The following is a 15,562-nucleotide window of genomic DNA, read 5'->3' on the forward strand; positions in this document are numbered from 1 at the left end:
CTACAGCGGTGCTTGGTAGGGATAGTGGTTTCTCCCCGTATTGTCAATTAAATTGAGGGAATCCGCATCATCTTTTGTGGACTGGATATAGGTATCCCAGGCTACTTAATGTTCTGCCATTGATTATATTTTAGTTTATATTGAGTCGGCTGTTGAAGCCAAATGTTTAGACACAGTCTTCCTTAGCGTTAGCTCAGACTCTAATCAAGATTTATTATTATTATAAATGTGGCCCTGTTGAGCTTATATGAATGAATCGAATGAATGAATCGTGAATGAATGAAGAATGAATCGTCTGTATTTCGAGCCCGTTGCGACTGTGTCACCAAGTTAGGCTTATATAATACATAGTACATCAACATATTTGTCCGCTAAGCAGACATTTCAACATATTATAACAAATCAATGAAAGTCGAAAAGCATTTGGTTGATGGGGCCGATTTCCTCAGCGCCGAGGCGCTAATGGCACGAGGGAAAACCCTTTCTTCTAAAGCAAGAACAGGTGGAACATCATAGATGACACCGCTCCCGCAGAATACCGAGGAAAAGACCTGGGCCAGCCACCCAACCGGACGCAACTCACTGATGATATACCAGCAGGATCAAAACCCGTTCATCGTGCAGCATCTGTCAGATTGGGAAATGAAGTTGATACTCAAACGTGGATCTGGCATTCAGGGTCCACAGCACACATAACAATGGATCAGTCTGTCTTTGCGACCTATGGGGAATGTGATGAGATTTTGAAAGTGCTCTCAGGCACTACAAGAATCGTAGGGAAGGGAGCTGTTGTTTTACATATGGACGATGGCAGCACGGTCACCCTTCATAACGTCAAGCATGCTCCTGGTGCTGACAGAAACTTGTTTTCTTACACCGCGGTATTTAGTCGAGGCGTTGGATTCAGAATACGTGAAGATGCCGGATTCGACGCCCACTTTCTGGGCGATGAGGAGGGACAATGGATGCCCTTTGCAAGCCTGAGTGGAGATGGCCACCAGCTTGTGAGCAAGGCCCCTTGAGATGGGTTTGGTTGTTAGGACCGTGTCCCGGAATCAGTTGCATCAGCGAATGGCGCATGCAACCTACGAGGACTTGAATATGGTAGCCAGAATAAGCGGTCTTAAAATTTGTGAGCATCAGTGCACTGGAAGACGTTGTCTGATAGGGAGATGCTTTTTTTGATTGAGAAGCAAATGTAATATAATACCGGTAATGATTAAATGAACAAGCTTGATCAATTATCTTAGATCTTAGACGGCTGCAGATAAGATGATGACGGAAAGTTCTACAAGGTCTGGCAGGATTCTAAAGATAGTAATGAGGGAGGTTAGCAAAGGTTTTCCTACCTGCCTGTATTTGACTGCGCTAAATCAATTACACTACGTCAAGAAGGTTTTCTCTCATTCTGTCAGCGGCCTAATCGACCCCGTCTACTTTTACTGGAAATTATTATATTGGTACTAGAAACCTCATGTACTTCGATTAGTCCTCCTTCGCCCTAGACAACGGACTTTCATCAGGGTTATTATTAATAATAATGTTGAGACTGCGCGAGTAGCACAGTGCATTGCCTGTCTAGAAAATAAGATGATGAATACGATGCGGAGCATATAATTTCCATTTTAGTTATTTAAGCAATCAGTCTTTTCGATGGAACATATTCGTTATAAATGGGCTTTTGCAGTCAAGTAGCTAGCTTATTGCATCCTGAGAAGTCGGTTCACATCCGGATCCCCTTTTATTAGCATGGGTTTTTCTTCCTGTCACTAACACCCATTGCGCTAAGAAAATGGTTCACTGCGCATTAGGGAGGGACGCAATAGTCAGTGTAATATCCAATGCAATACGTTATAAGGAATTTAGACATACCAGTAATGCCAACGTTATGTCGATGAGTGGAACTAAACCATCAATACATAGTAGATATATACAGTCTCTTCTCATGAGTCTACAAGTACCGGTAGTCTAATTGGAATATTAATTGCATAACATACATGAGCACACTTAGTACCATATGTATGTCACTGCCTTCGCAAACAGATTCTGTATATCCATATCTGCAGCCATTTCTTGCGCATTCCCATCTCGTCGACGACAAATTGAATAGACTACGCTTTTCTTTTCAACCAATCAGAAGCCAAATACCTAAGATAATAGCCACCCCAGCTACAGCTGGCGATACAATCTCGTCGCTTCTACGCTATGTCTGAGCTTCTTGTGGCCTCTCAGAGTACTCGTAGTACCCTGTAGAACGACCTACAATGCTGTCTTGTACTGTATGTCTCATACCGCATCTTGCAGAACAGCGCTGTTTCACCAAAAACACCGGGTATGCCCTGTAGAGATGCAGCCGGTAGATACGGCACACGCACGGCACGGACTGGTCACAGTGACATAGCGTCCGGAGCGCCGTGAGAACCCTTCCATAACGGATCCGGGGGAGACGGGGAAGACTTAAGTAAGTCGCAAAGTCGCCCTGATCCGTCGTTCGATTATCCGATTATCGCATAGAAAATGACGTTGGTCATAGAGCGTGTGGATCCGTGGAAATTCACCTTCACCGATGCTATCGCGCTGGTGGAGGCACAGAGATGCGGTTTTGTCGACGACCCTTTGGCGAGATATGTATACGCCAAAGAGCTCCAATTCGATTTTGACATATTTAGTCTGCGAAAGTCCATTGCGGACCCGCGTGAGCGCCTGGCGAAGTTTGTCCGACAGGCCAAGGACTACGATTATTGCATGAAGCATGAGGCTCGGAGCATGTGGCAGTTGCTTCTGGGTAAGGACATTGTCGCCTATGCGACCTATGAAGTGGATGAGGAAAGCGGAAACAAACAGATGGTGGGATGCGCCATATGGAAAATCCCCGGATACATGGTCCCAGAGGTGCAATTGCACTCGGGTATCTTGTGGAACTTGTACCGATGGACTAAGAGTCTACAGCTGAGAATTGTGAATGCATTTGCGAGGGGCTTCCGCGAGCCACCGTTCTTAAATTCGCGATTGTTCCAGTTCGCGGCTGACCGGGACGCTGAGATTATTAGCCAGCGCAAGTCTGCCGCCGAGCTTTCGACTATGTCGCGAGAAAAGCTCGAGGATGCCGTCTATCCAGTGGACTATATGCACTATCTCATGATCTACTGTGTCACGCTCGACAATCAGAGAAAGGGCATTGGTGGCAAGATGCTGGATTACTGCCTCAAGTCGCTGCCGACTACCGAGCCAGTATTCCGATGCGGGACCAACTCGGCGACCGGTCCATTGAGGTATTACCTTGAGGCGACTGATAAGGGCCGTGGATTGTATGCGAAATACGGGTTCAAGCCTGTTTATCGGTATGTGGGCGACTATGCGGGCATAGAAATCGCCTCTACCATTATGATCAAGAGATCGTGATACTGTTAAAGCACACCAATTGATTATTAACCAGCGCAGTAATTTTTTTTATATTATCAGAATCTATTAATCATAATACCGGTAGTACGTTACTGTCATTACAACTTCCCATATAGCACTCTGAGATGAACTGATGTAAAAGATAGCTGTTCGAAATGATAATTGAGATTCCTTGAGTATGGTCAATAGTTCATAATTATACCACTATAAGTGCCAATTATATTATAATACACAACTAACATAAATATTAAATCAACTTTCTATCTTTTAGAACATTTTTTTCATAACTTGTCATCATCTACCACGAGAATGACTCCTCGTAGAAGTCAGCCCGATGCTTCGCTTCAACAAGATTCTGTCGAACAGAGTTTCGAACCTCATCGTTCATTGGACCAGGGCCACACACTAGGAAGCCACAAGTGCCATTGCCTTCATCTAGCATAACCTCGCTGACGAGCTGAGAAATACAGGGCTTCCCATACTGGATTGTGGTATTGCTGCTTTGGTAATCCGAGTCCGTGGACGTGTCTGTAACCGACTTCTCAGCAACGGAATCCTTAGGGGTGATCTTGCCTTCTTCGGCCACCTCTTCTTCGGCGCACTCTGTGGTTCGGACCTTGATGTAAATGCGAATATCAAACCGTGAGTCACGGCTAATTGCCTCCAGATATGACTTGAACCACACCAGTGGATATGAATCGCTGATAACCCATACGAAGATTATTCTCTGGTTCGTTGCTCGCTTCATCAGGTCAAGTGCATAGGTGTAAATACCGCTGATACCAATACCACCCGCGACCATTACAGCAGTATCATAGTTGTGGATTGGATGCTGGGAACCGTAGGGGCCCTCGACCCATACAGTCATAGTGTGCTCGCCTCGTTCAAGCGCATCAAGGAACTCCATTGTGTGCTTGGTTACACCCCTTTTAGCCTTGCAGAAGAAAACCAGCTTACCATCATCGCATTGTTTGGGAGACTCAATGAGAGTGAAAGGGTGGTTCTGCCACCATCGATTCCATCGCACGAAGTGGATAAAAATGTAGCAACCCGGGTAAAACTTCCACCGTCCGGAGTACGATATCTTCACCTCGAGCACGTCGCCGGGGCATCGCTTGATCTCAGCCTTGGAGGTGACACCTGACATGAGGATACGTGCAATTCTCACGGCTCGATCAAACGCCCACACGGCACAGGTAGCATAGACGTATTGCATCTCGCCGAGAATGTCCAAGTGGTACCAGGCGCCAATGGTGAATAACAGAGCGCAAATAATGTGGACGCACAAGAAAAGCTCGTAGTTGAGGGCCCGGAAGTAGTGCATTGCCTGGAAGAAAATGATGAGACCAGCAAAGAAGGCAACGTTACCCATGTACCAGTACGTGTAGGCCCACTCCTCGGGCACTGATATCGCGCCGATAATAAAGTACAGTAACCAGCCAAGAGCGTGGACACTGAGGTTGACAATGATAAGCCTGCCAATCCACTTGTGTAGGACGTTGAACGTATCCAAGGGCCAGCCAGTAATCCACAGCAGGAAGTTGTTTCGCCCACCAAAGAGATAGAGAGCTGGCATCATGACCGTGGCGATAATGCCGCTTCGGTCAGCGATGTATCGCGTGAGCTGGAGCTGTCTGTCTCCCGGCAAGAAGAATAGGCCCTTGAACTCGTACTTGACGAACATAACGATGAAATTGAACAGGAAGAGGAAGAAAATGACCAGAGAGATGTCTCTCGTCGGGATGTTGAAGGAGAATCCATGGAAATAGTACTGTGCAGAGTGTCGTTTCTTCCAGAGAGGAGAGAGGAGGACGTTCTTTCGCACTTTCCGGCAGAATGGGGTATCAAGCTTGGCGAGAAGGCTAGTCAATGATCGCTGAGAGAAGTGGGTGATCGTTCGAAGAATGAACACCAGCAAAAGGAATCCGTACATGGCCCAGCTAACCTAGTTAGTACTTTTAATCCCAGGGCCCGAAAGATAAAGAAAAAACTTACCCAAATAGTGCTGAATCATAGTGGTTTTGCATGATAGCGACACCAAGTGGCTCATAGTAGGTTGCATTATAAGCTTCTTCTCGCTTTATCAGCCCCGATTGGTGACGCAGCTCGTACTGCTCGGCATAGTTTTCAACGTCTGAAGCAGTGATCTTGGTATAGCGCTTACACTTCCTGGCCAAGAAGCTGAGCGAGGCTTCTCGAACGGCGGGCGAGTACTCAGCGGACTTCTCAACGCAGTCCATGACGGCCCCGAAGAAATCAGGAATGCTGCATAGGCACTTTTTACTTGAGCAGTCAAATCCGTTTGAATCCTCAACAGCCATCAGACAGCCCAGAGCTGGGGCAGAGTCCGCGTAGACAAAAGCCGTTGCGACCGTAGCCAGCAAAGTGCAGAGAAGATAGAATCTCGCAGGGAAATGCATTGCTTACTGAGGAGAGAGATTCCAAATAATTAAGGCAAATGAGATGCATTTATATACAATTCTCTCCCTTCGATTGACTCCATAAATTCAACGGAGAAGATATACGTGCATTCGGCGAGATGGAACCGTTACAGCCGTCCCATTAGTTAATTACTTTTATGCGCCAAGACTACTAGTTCGAAGTCCTGCATCAAAAAAAAGATGCCATTAGGGATTTGAATCAAAAGCGGATATTACGTACTCCCTCTACCTCTTAATAAACCTCTCGCTATTACAAGCTCGCTTTGATCCAATTGATGGACCAATCGAGTTTATTCGTACAATGAACATACGATAAATTACATGATGACCTTAGGGGCAGGATCTCAATACGACCCTTGAATGAAGCGCACGCGTGTCTGATGGCAGATGGCTCACCATGGTACAGGAGAACAGAGGCGACGCCGATTTTATGACAGGCCCCGGCCCCGCTATGTTTCGTCTGAAAAAGACGGGCCCACCTTGCATGGCCACACGGGCAAGTATGTGTCCATCTGCATACGGTGTATACTGTAGGAACACTACGCAAAATGCATCCAAAAAATCTGATGTTAATCTCGTCTTGGCATTAAAATGGTAAGAAAATTCAAGCCCTCACCATTCTTGGCTTTTTGAATGCTAGCTACTGTTTACTCCTTGGCAAGTACCTGCAGAACGCTATTCTCGTTATATCGAATTCTACTACATCCTCGCTAGTTGCCTACTTCTGAAGAGAGATATTCTGAGATCAATTGAAACTTTCTCATGCATCCGTAGGCAACCAAGTTATCTGCCGATTCCGAGTAGCATTCCTCTTTTGGAAGTGGGAGATCAGATAAAAAATTGTCTCACTGCGCTTATACAGCCGTGTTACATGTACGGCTGAGACAGGTAGTCCTTCCGTTTTCGGGGTTATCAGATCAAATTTTCATTGGTCTGTCGGCGAGTCCACGTATGCCGTATACGGGCCAGCCTCTACACTTCCTATATGATTGATTGATGAACCATTGGTGAGAATTGATAACAAATAGCAGTAACTTATTAATACCGTTCATACTATGTTGCCAATTCCTAATACGAGTGCTTGTTGGAGAATTAATCCCACCTTGAAGCTAGAGATCGATTAGCCTCCTGCCCCCCGAAAAACGCCCGGTTGCGAACCTCCAACCTGCATGCAATGGCATTTTTTTTTTGTTATTTCCTGATTACGCTGCGGCTTTGAGTCAGGCTGGACCGAAATATAGGCCTCGGGTTGCTGCGGATAGAATAATACCAATACCTGAACGAGTCGAGACCCCGTCGACATCCGTCGTCATTAAGGCTCAAAGGATAGAGTTGAATGTATCACTATTTTGAGATTTTTGAAAGTTGGCCAAATACAAACACCTGCACTTTCTATGAACAAAAGTATATACCGAATTCCACAGGATTCTACTGAGCTCATGTGGAATAGTTTGTGAATTAGACAGTTTGCGGAATAAAGGTAAGATAATAAATACAGTCGAGTCGTCTACGTAGTACAGGGATATTCGCAATTACAACTTAGGCCAGAATTAAAAAAGAAATGGGTCCCCTGCATATGAACGTGAAGAGAGTCATCTGAATCGCTTCTCGAGCAACTTGCTGGCCCCGACCTCCTCATACTCCTTCTTGGAAATCCACAGCTGGTGGAACGTACCGAGCGAGGCGAGGATGCTTCCGCCAATCCACGCCGAGTTCTTCCGCTCTGTCGTGTTGCCTGGCGCATAGAGACGGATCTTGAGCCCTGTAAGCGCCGTTGACAGATCTTGGTTGATTCTGTCGGTAAGACCTTGGACGAGTGAGCCGCTGCCTGTGATTACGATATTATTCGCCAGGTTTGCACGGATGTCAACGTCACACGCGTTGATTGCATCCACAATCAATTCCGACACGCCCTTGTACATGAACTGCGTAGTCGTTCGATCGGTGAGCACGAGATCGCGGATCTCCTTCTCTTTATCGGTCATTTCGACTTTTTCCCCGCTTTCTTCCATTTTGGTGCTTCCCATGGGCTCCGGTTCCGGGTCATCTTCCGTGGATTCGCCGTCGAGCGGATAATTTCTCGGCTTGAACAGAGACTCAGCAATTCTGTAACGCTCGGCACCAAACGCCTGCGCATACCCGTTGGGGAACTCAAACTCGCGGGATGTGAACTCCTTGCCTTCCTGCTCCTCCTCGCCGCCCTCTGCGGGAAGCTCATTGGCGGATAGCTGCAGCGTCGTCTCTTTGAACTCGTGAGCTACACGGCTGACCTGGAGGTCGTCGAACGATTTGGGGATAAAAGAAGGAAGCAGCTCAGCCGACTTGAGCGAGTATCTAGGTGGCTCCCCCACAGCGACTGCTTCCTTCGAGGCGATTTTGTAGCGCGGAACAATCTCAATCGAGTTCCGCGACTTCAATTGGCTCACAACCTGCCTACTCAAGAAGGCACCGGCCACGCGCGACCGCTGGGCCGGCTTGAACAACGTCAGGCCATCGATTACTGGTGTTACCGTCGTAATCTGGTCGCCAATATCAACAACAAGGCCGCTTCCCTTGCCGCTGGCAAACAGCGAGCATACGGGGCTCTTGACTACGTAGAAAGCCGGCGCGTCGAATGTCTCAAACGCCATTTCCATCGCCTTGATGCGCTGTTCGTCCGGGTTCCATATCTGCTCTGTCATCAACAGTGGATGCTCCGAGGGGTCCACGCCCAGAACATCGGTAAAAGCGTAATCCCACAGTCTCTGCTCGAGGTCCCAGTCGGCCACAAGGCCGTTCTTCATGGGGTTGACGATCTCCATGCCCTCTTTGGGCATGTTAATGTCGTCGTCTCCAAAGTAATACCGCATCTTCTGCTTTTTGCGCTCCTCAGCGCGTTTTCGCAGGTGCGTATTCGGCAACCGCCCATCATCCTCTTCATCTTTCGTGCCACTGGCCGGCTCAGCCGGCTCGTTATTGGCCATCTCTTCATCGTAGTCGGGGTTTGGCCTGACGCCAATGTTTGACGAGATAATCGCCTTGGGGGTGTCTTCTCCGGCGAATCCAAAACGTGTATAATACGACCCAGGGTCTACCACGAGTGCCGACACCTCGTCTCCGCCGTAAACCACGCCCTGTGATCCGACCATGGTTTGATTTCTCGCGTCGTCGTCCTTCCCTGGCTGGTCGTCGCGAATGGCTATGGTGAAGAGCTTTTGATGAGGTTTTTGTCACCGTTGCCTGCGCAAGCGTTGGGAGTTTTCCCAGCACGGCTGATGGTCCAACCCAACCGCCATTTCTCGAGCACGAAATTCCGTGTGGTGTACTTACCTCCGCCGAAGGTAAGTGGTGTACCTGTACCCGGTAATGGTTCTGGGCGGCGGGTTGTAGCTGGTCCTCCAGAATATATCATTGTTGCCATTGGCGGATTGTAAATTTTCATTTCCGTATTTAATTTGATTTGCTACCGTATCCACTGAATTGATAATGGTGACCAATTGGATGCCGCCTCTAAAAGGGAGGGAACAGGGGAGATCGAGACCCTCCGGACCGGTAGTTAGCCATTTACTAGTATCTGATAGCAAAGGACAGAAACTTTTCCTATTTTACTTCAATTTATCGCTAATTGATTTACTACCGGTAATACCGGTACTGAATTTCAAAAATACTGATCAATTACCGGTAGATGTCACTTCTTAGAAAAAGGGGAAGGATTGGTGCGATCAAGAGCTTCCAGACCGCTGATTAATCTCCGGGGCTATCGATCAAGGTTGGCAAGTAGCCACTTAGCCTTTGCAGAAGTAGCTAATAGATGCCGCAGTCTCTTGGTAAAATTTTTTAAACGAGCCTTGACAAAATCCGGGTTTATTGCATAGGTATCGCAAATATGAATGCCGTTATCCAGCGAAGAAGTAGAGGACACTAATGTGCGGTATTTAGCCGGTATCTCCTCCAAGTCAAATGGATGCCATGAGTAGTGGCTTATGATATGGACCTGGGAAATAGACTGCCGTGCGAGTAGTCTTTGGAAAAAGTAGAGGTCATCAGGAAGCAATTTCGTGGGGGCCCGACGGATGAATGTAACGGAAGGAGGAAGATGCCTGGAGAAGAGCAGACTCCAAAAGCGGGGGGTATCGTTTCTGGATTGCCAATCTACTGGTGGTGCATTGTACTGCAAAATGACGCTGTGAGATGGGCGAATGGCCTCCAAAAATGCAATACAATCAGATCCAGGTTGAGTATTGTCGCATTCAAGCCTCTTTAGCTTTGGGAAAGGTCTTTGACCCCCCTTGCCACTAGTAGCTGGACATACTCCTCCATTCAGTACATGCAGATACTCCAATTCCGGGAATACAAAAGCGTCAGATACAAGTGTCGAATCGCCAATCCTTAAAGATTTGACGTACCTGCCGGATATCGTGGCCTTCTTTACGGAATAGGGGCCGGGCCCACTAACCGTGAAATCAATCACAGAGTCTGGCAGCTGTAAATTTCCTTCCCCGTAAAAGTTAGAAATGTCAAGATGGGCCAATGATTTGTGCAGTGACAAAGACTGCTGTAGTCGGGCGATATCGACCATGCCTCTTACCTTCATTGAAACAATATTCGCCGTGAGTTTGTCAACAGGACTGTCGCAGTGAACCTCTGACTTAATGATCAATTGAGTGCCGCTGCCGTCACTGGAAAGCTTATTCAAGGCTTTAACGATATCGTGAGTGAGTCGGTATTTCACGTCGATTAACAGTCGTTGAGGAGGATGCTTTACGATCTCTTGTAAGATCTTGATCTGCTTCTTCCTTTCAAGTATATTTGTGTCATAACTACTCTTTAGAGTAGCATCCACCGTCTCTAATCTGGAGTGTTCAAATATTTTGGCAAAATGTGGAATGGCTTTGCCACTGCCAATGTCCTGTGCAACAATGAGCCTGACATGCTTGATGTAAGGGTAATACCGCGCAACAATATCGCGTATGCCGTCAATATTGTAAAGATGAATTTCCGTGTAATACTTGGGCTTTGCGTACCCACGAAAAGGAACAGTCAACGCCTCAGTAACTGCTTTAATACCAGTGGTCTTATCTCTGCTCCTGTCGTTGCGCCAGACTAACAAAGCTCGGAGAAGCTTGTTACCGCGTTTCATATCCTCTGCTCCATTCATGACTTCTATTGCAGCTTCTATGTGTTGAATCACAGAATAGCGGTCCTCCAATAGTATCGTGCCAGCATAGCACTTTATCGTGTCCAGAAAAGTAACGATTGAGCAAAGTTCATGGCGCTTCAAAGCTCTTTCAGACCAATCTGCCCATTTAACTACGTCTAAGAGGCTTTTAAATGGACATTCAAGGTCACAGAGTGTGCAGCTACTGCCCTTGTATTCTGGATCGTAAACCAGGGTTACCTTGCGCCATATAAGACTATCTGCCAGAGCCGACAATGTTCTGCTGACGAGCCGGACTCTCCAGAGTTGGCAGTCAATATCGTAATCATACTCTCTGAGATATTGCAGCACTATAAGCCATATTGCGCTGGGTAGGCTTACCATGGTACCAGATAATCATACGTTGATATGCCAGGTTAGCATTAACTTATTATATGATTCCCTGAGATTAGCTCTTATCAATCAAAGTTCAGTGATCTGGGTTATATTGTTGCGCAATTTTGACGCTAAACTCTCAGTAAACATCTGTCAACTTTTCATATCATGCCCTGAGATGGGTGCATAGGAATTGATGTTAATAGCAATTGCAGTTCACTACCATATTATTGGGCAATGTTTTTCACTATGCATCTCAGGAAGCATCTCTAACACCAGCCAGGTACATCATCCGTCATTATTGTAATTATGAAGTTTACACCCGGTAGCACCTAATAATGATGAGATGAACGCTTATTAATTATTGCAATTTGGAACGAGTTGATATGACTACGATTGCTTTACAAACCACAGGGCTCAGATTAATAATACATGTATGGGATATAAAGCCTAGGTTCGGTAATAACCAGCACTTCTTGAATGAATTCAAAACTCCATAGATTCAATTAATACTCTCCAGTACCTAATGCCTACTTAATAGTACTATAAAACAATGCTAGAGCTTTTCTCTCAAATAACTCTGACTTTCCATGCTCCGCTGTACCGGTACTACGGTAACCTAGCTTATTGCGATATCTAAGTAACAGTGTTACCAGTGCACAGCAAGTACTGCCCAACTACCAACAATAACAGTAATAAAGTATCATCAACCAGATCTTCGTGCAGCGGAGCCCCAGGGGGTTTAAGGGGCCTGGTTCCAATTGCTCTACCGGTAGTTAAAGAAGGTATCCGCTTCGTAGTACCGAGCCGTGCGGCGGAGAGCCGTAGCTCAGTGAGAGTATGGTGATGTGTGGTGGGTGTGTTGGGAGGAAACGGAGTTCCGATGGCAGCCGCCCATTGGCCAATGCCGACCCGTCCCATTTGAAGAGCCCTCGAAGGAGTGAAAAATCAACGGACCAGAGACCACCAAAGCATGTTGAGAGTTCGTCAGATAGGCTCTCGGGCGTTCAATTCGTCGGTAAGTGAGCTTTGTGAAGCTGAGCAGGGTTTAAGCTAACCAAAGGAAGGCCCGAAGACTCCAAGCGGCTGTGGAGGAGCCACTAAAGCAACTGCCGCCTAAGAAGAAGAGCAGCGTGTTGCGACGCCTCCTCGTGGCGGGCGCTACCGTTGCTACTATGACCTACGGCGCCGGCGTGTACTACTCTCTGAGAGATGACAAGTTCCACGATCTGTTCACCGAGTACGTGCCGCTTTCGGACAAGGTGATCACGTTCATTGAGGAGCAGAAGTTCCGCGCCCAGATTGGCACCGGCAAGCCCATTGATCTGTCGGAACTCCTTTCTAAAGACAAGACCAAGGCTGCTCCACCGACTGGTGAGGTCGTTAAGGTCGCCAAGTCCGGTGCTGAGGCCCGGGAAGTGGAGGAAGCTGCGCCTCTTCCACCACACTTGAGCGCCCTTTCCGGCCCAAGGAAGGAGGATGATTCCATCACCAAGCAGTCCTCGCTGATCCGCAAAGTAGAGAGCCTCGAGGAGGCCCCGAAGAAGCCACAGGAGAAGCCCGTTGAGTTGCCCAAGCCTTCGGAGGCGGGTCTGCCACTGATTCACCTCCCGGCGGAGTCTGATACGCTAGTCGGAAGCGCCGTTGAGAGCCTCAACAAGTTCATCCACAGCGTTAACAAGTCTACGCACACCAGCGAGTCCATTGAGGCCATTTCCAGCGAGCTGGCCAAGCTGGGCGACTCCATCCGCGACCTGCGACAGCGACACAAGGCCGAGCTCAAGGAAAGCCTGGAGGAGCAGGCCACCAAGTTCCAGAAGCTGTCGGAGTCGCACCAGGCGGATATGCAGAAGACCATTGGGCTCCAGCAGGACCAGGTGGCCCAGCAGCTCCAGCAGGAGGAGGAGCGGCTCATTGCGCTCTACAACGCGCGGCTGCTGCGAGAGATTGAAGTCACCAAGAAGGCTGTCGCCACTCACGCTAACAGCGTCCTTATCGCTGCTCACGCCGAGCAGGAGATGATGTTCGCCGGCGAGGTGGCCGAACGCGTTGAAAAGGAGCGACATGGCCGACTCGGTAAGATCGAAGAGCTCTCCAAATCCGTAGAATCGCTCCAACAGCTGTCGTTGACCGCCGATGAGGCCATTAAGCACAGCCAGAGCGTGGCGCGGTACCACGTGGCCGTTAACCAGCTGTCGCACGTGTTGGCTGTGTCCGACCGGCCAGTGCCCCTTGGCGGTCTGCTGGCCAAGGTCAAGGAGGCCGCTAACGGCGACGAGCTCATTACTAGTGCATTGAGTGCTCTGCCCGAGGAGGTCAGCTCCCAGGGTGTGCTGAGCACGGCTCAGCTTACGGCTCGGCTGCGGCTGCTCGAGCCAGAGATCCGCAAGGCCAGTCTGCTGCCGCCCAACGCCGGTATCGCCGGCCACCTGGGCTCGTGGGTCTTTTCGCATCTGCTGTGGAAGAAGGAAGGCGCGCCGGTCGGCGACGACGTCGAGAGCATCCTCGCCCGAGCCGAGACTGCATTGGTCGAGGGCCGTGTCCGGGACGCTGTTGGTGAGGTCAACTCCCTGCAGGGCTGGCCAAAGAAGCTGGCCCATGACTGGCTTGAGGAAGGCCGACGACGATCCGAAGTCGAGTTCCTCGTCGAAGTGCTCAACGAAGAGGGCAAGCTCCGCGGCATTTAAGTAGAACCTTTTACATGAAACCCTCACTTCAATCGTGTATACTAGAAGAATGCTCAATGGATACTCCCTGCTGCTTCAATTGATTTGGGGGCCAACCCCCAAACCCCCGTTGCTCCGCTTCGCGGAGGCCCCCCCAATGAATGCTTCGAGTGACTTGGAGCCCCTAAACCTCCCATAGCTCCGCTTCACGGAGACCTCCGAAGAATACTCCTACGCTTAAATTGACTTGGGGGCCAGCCCCCAAACCCCCGTAGCTCCGCTTCGCGGAGATCTTGTAGTGTTGTAGTCCGTTGGAGAATTTTTTTTATCAAACTGACTCGTACAACCAAATTATTATTGACATCGCCTTACTATGAGTTACATGAATGGCTATGTCAAGTTGTTCAACCTAAAGCTCAGCTTTTAAAATGTTCTAAAACTTGGTACTCAATTTGAGGTTGTTACTGTTAACTCAATGGCTAAGTGCGGTTGTTACATTCACTCAATGACTCAATTACGGTTGTTACAGATATCTCCACTAATGAATACAGCATGGTACAAGAATGATTGCCTCTATACTGAAGAGATGCCGGTAATAGGCTATCGGAAATGGTTGAAACGTATCAAGATGTTACCTACGTACATGAACATTACCAAGGCGTGCAAGGAATAAGTGGGGATATATCAGGTAGACGTCGGCTGATGATATGCGTATGGAAAACTCATCGTGTTGTTATACCATAACTTGATACGATGGCGCATGCGATTTATGAGATTGTGGAGACCAGCGGGGCGTCCAACGTCACCAACATCACCATCCTTGCAGAGATGTTACAAGATATGGATAAGCCGAGGAGACATGTGAGGGGCCACCCATAATTGCTCTCCTTCCATTGGAGACACTTAATCTAGTACTATTTCACAACAATACCAATAGTGTTATCTGGTATTGGAGGTATAATTGGACCAATACTCGGCACCACTGTACTATTAGACTGCTATTAGACCGTTATATTGTACTAGACTCTACTACTACCAGGTATCAGGCCAGTACTATAGGCACTACAAGAATACTATTAGAGCGCTATATTAAACTGCTAGGTAGAACTGGAACTGTATTACATCGCTATGTTGGATACTAATATTACATCGCTATGTTGGATACTAATATCGGTAGTACAGTAGGGTAGTATTAAACCTACTGCTATTGGGCTAGTCTAACCTCATGATCTCCTGGTAACGGTACCGCTGTTAATCTAATATAGCGATCTGCCAATAACTTAATAGTACCGGTAATATGGTACCGGTTGTACTACAGTTCAATATAGCAATCCAATAACGTTACTAGTAGCATTACTCTAACATAAGGGGTCTACGTAATACCACTAGGAGTACTAACCTAATGGCCACACTATCGGTACTATAGTAGTAGTCTAATGTCGTACTAATCTACTATCTTCTGTAGTACTACCGTTGGTAGCCCAATCTACTATCTATATATGGTAGTGTACTACATACTATATACGCAGTACAATTAGACG

General features: G+C 47.8%; 6 protein-coding genes across 6 annotated transcripts; 3 read left to right on the forward strand and 3 right to left on the reverse strand.

The window, feature by feature from the left end:
• Nucleotides 1-698: 698 nt before the first annotated feature.
• On the forward strand, nt 699-1,022 carry TRVA0_054S00100 (uncharacterized protein; the record flags this gene model as incomplete). The annotated part of the gene is made up of 1 exon (XM_076687277.1): nt 699-1,022. One exon carries the CDS (start codon nt 699-701, stop codon nt 1,020-1,022), a length of 324 nt encoding a protein of 107 aa, XP_076538450.1.
• A 1,495-nt stretch (nt 1,023-2,517) lies between these two features.
• On the forward strand, nt 2,518-3,402 carry TRVA0_054S00122 (uncharacterized protein; the record flags this gene model as incomplete). Its single annotated transcript, XM_076687278.1, has 1 exon — nt 2,518-3,402. The coding sequence occupies one exon, from the start codon at nt 2,518-2,520 to the stop codon at nt 3,400-3,402; it is 885 nt and encodes a 294-aa protein (XP_076538451.1).
• Nucleotides 3,403-3,700: 298 nt separating this feature from the next.
• FRE2 (ferric/cupric reductase transmembrane component 2) lies at nt 3,701-5,822 on the reverse strand (the record flags this gene model as incomplete). Its single annotated transcript, XM_076687279.1, has 2 exons — nt 3,701-5,342; nt 5,398-5,822. 2 exons carry the CDS (start codon nt 5,820-5,822, stop codon nt 3,701-3,703), a joined length of 2,067 nt encoding a protein of 688 aa, XP_076538452.1.
• Nucleotides 5,823-7,435: 1,613 nt separating this feature from the next.
• ARP4 (actin family protein) lies at nt 7,436-8,971 on the reverse strand (the record flags this gene model as incomplete). Its single annotated transcript, XM_076687280.1, has 1 exon — nt 7,436-8,971. One exon carries the CDS (start codon nt 8,969-8,971, stop codon nt 7,436-7,438), a length of 1,536 nt encoding a protein of 511 aa, XP_076538453.1.
• A 608-nt stretch (nt 8,972-9,579) lies between these two features.
• On the reverse strand, nt 9,580-11,364 carry TRVA0_054S00188 (uncharacterized protein; the record flags this gene model as incomplete). The annotated part of the gene is made up of 1 exon (XM_076687281.1): nt 9,580-11,364. The coding sequence occupies one exon, from the start codon at nt 11,362-11,364 to the stop codon at nt 9,580-9,582; it is 1,785 nt and encodes a 594-aa protein (XP_076538454.1).
• Nucleotides 11,365-12,328: 964 nt separating this feature from the next.
• MIC60 (Mic60p) lies at nt 12,329-14,042 on the forward strand (the record flags this gene model as incomplete). The annotated part of the gene is made up of 2 exons (XM_076687282.1): nt 12,329-12,373; nt 12,423-14,042. The coding sequence occupies 2 exons, from the start codon at nt 12,329-12,331 to the stop codon at nt 14,040-14,042; spliced, it is 1,665 nt and encodes a 554-aa protein (XP_076538455.1).
• Nucleotides 14,043-15,562: the final 1,520 nt, after the last annotated feature.

This window comes from Trichomonascus vanleenenianus (genome assembly GCF_965637985.1).
Source record: "Trichomonascus vanleenenianus strain CLIB 3782 genome assembly, contig: TRVA0_054S, whole genome shotgun sequence".
Lineage (NCBI taxonomy): Eukaryota > Fungi > Ascomycota > Dipodascomycetes > Dipodascales > Trichomonascaceae > Blastobotrys > Blastobotrys vanleenenianus.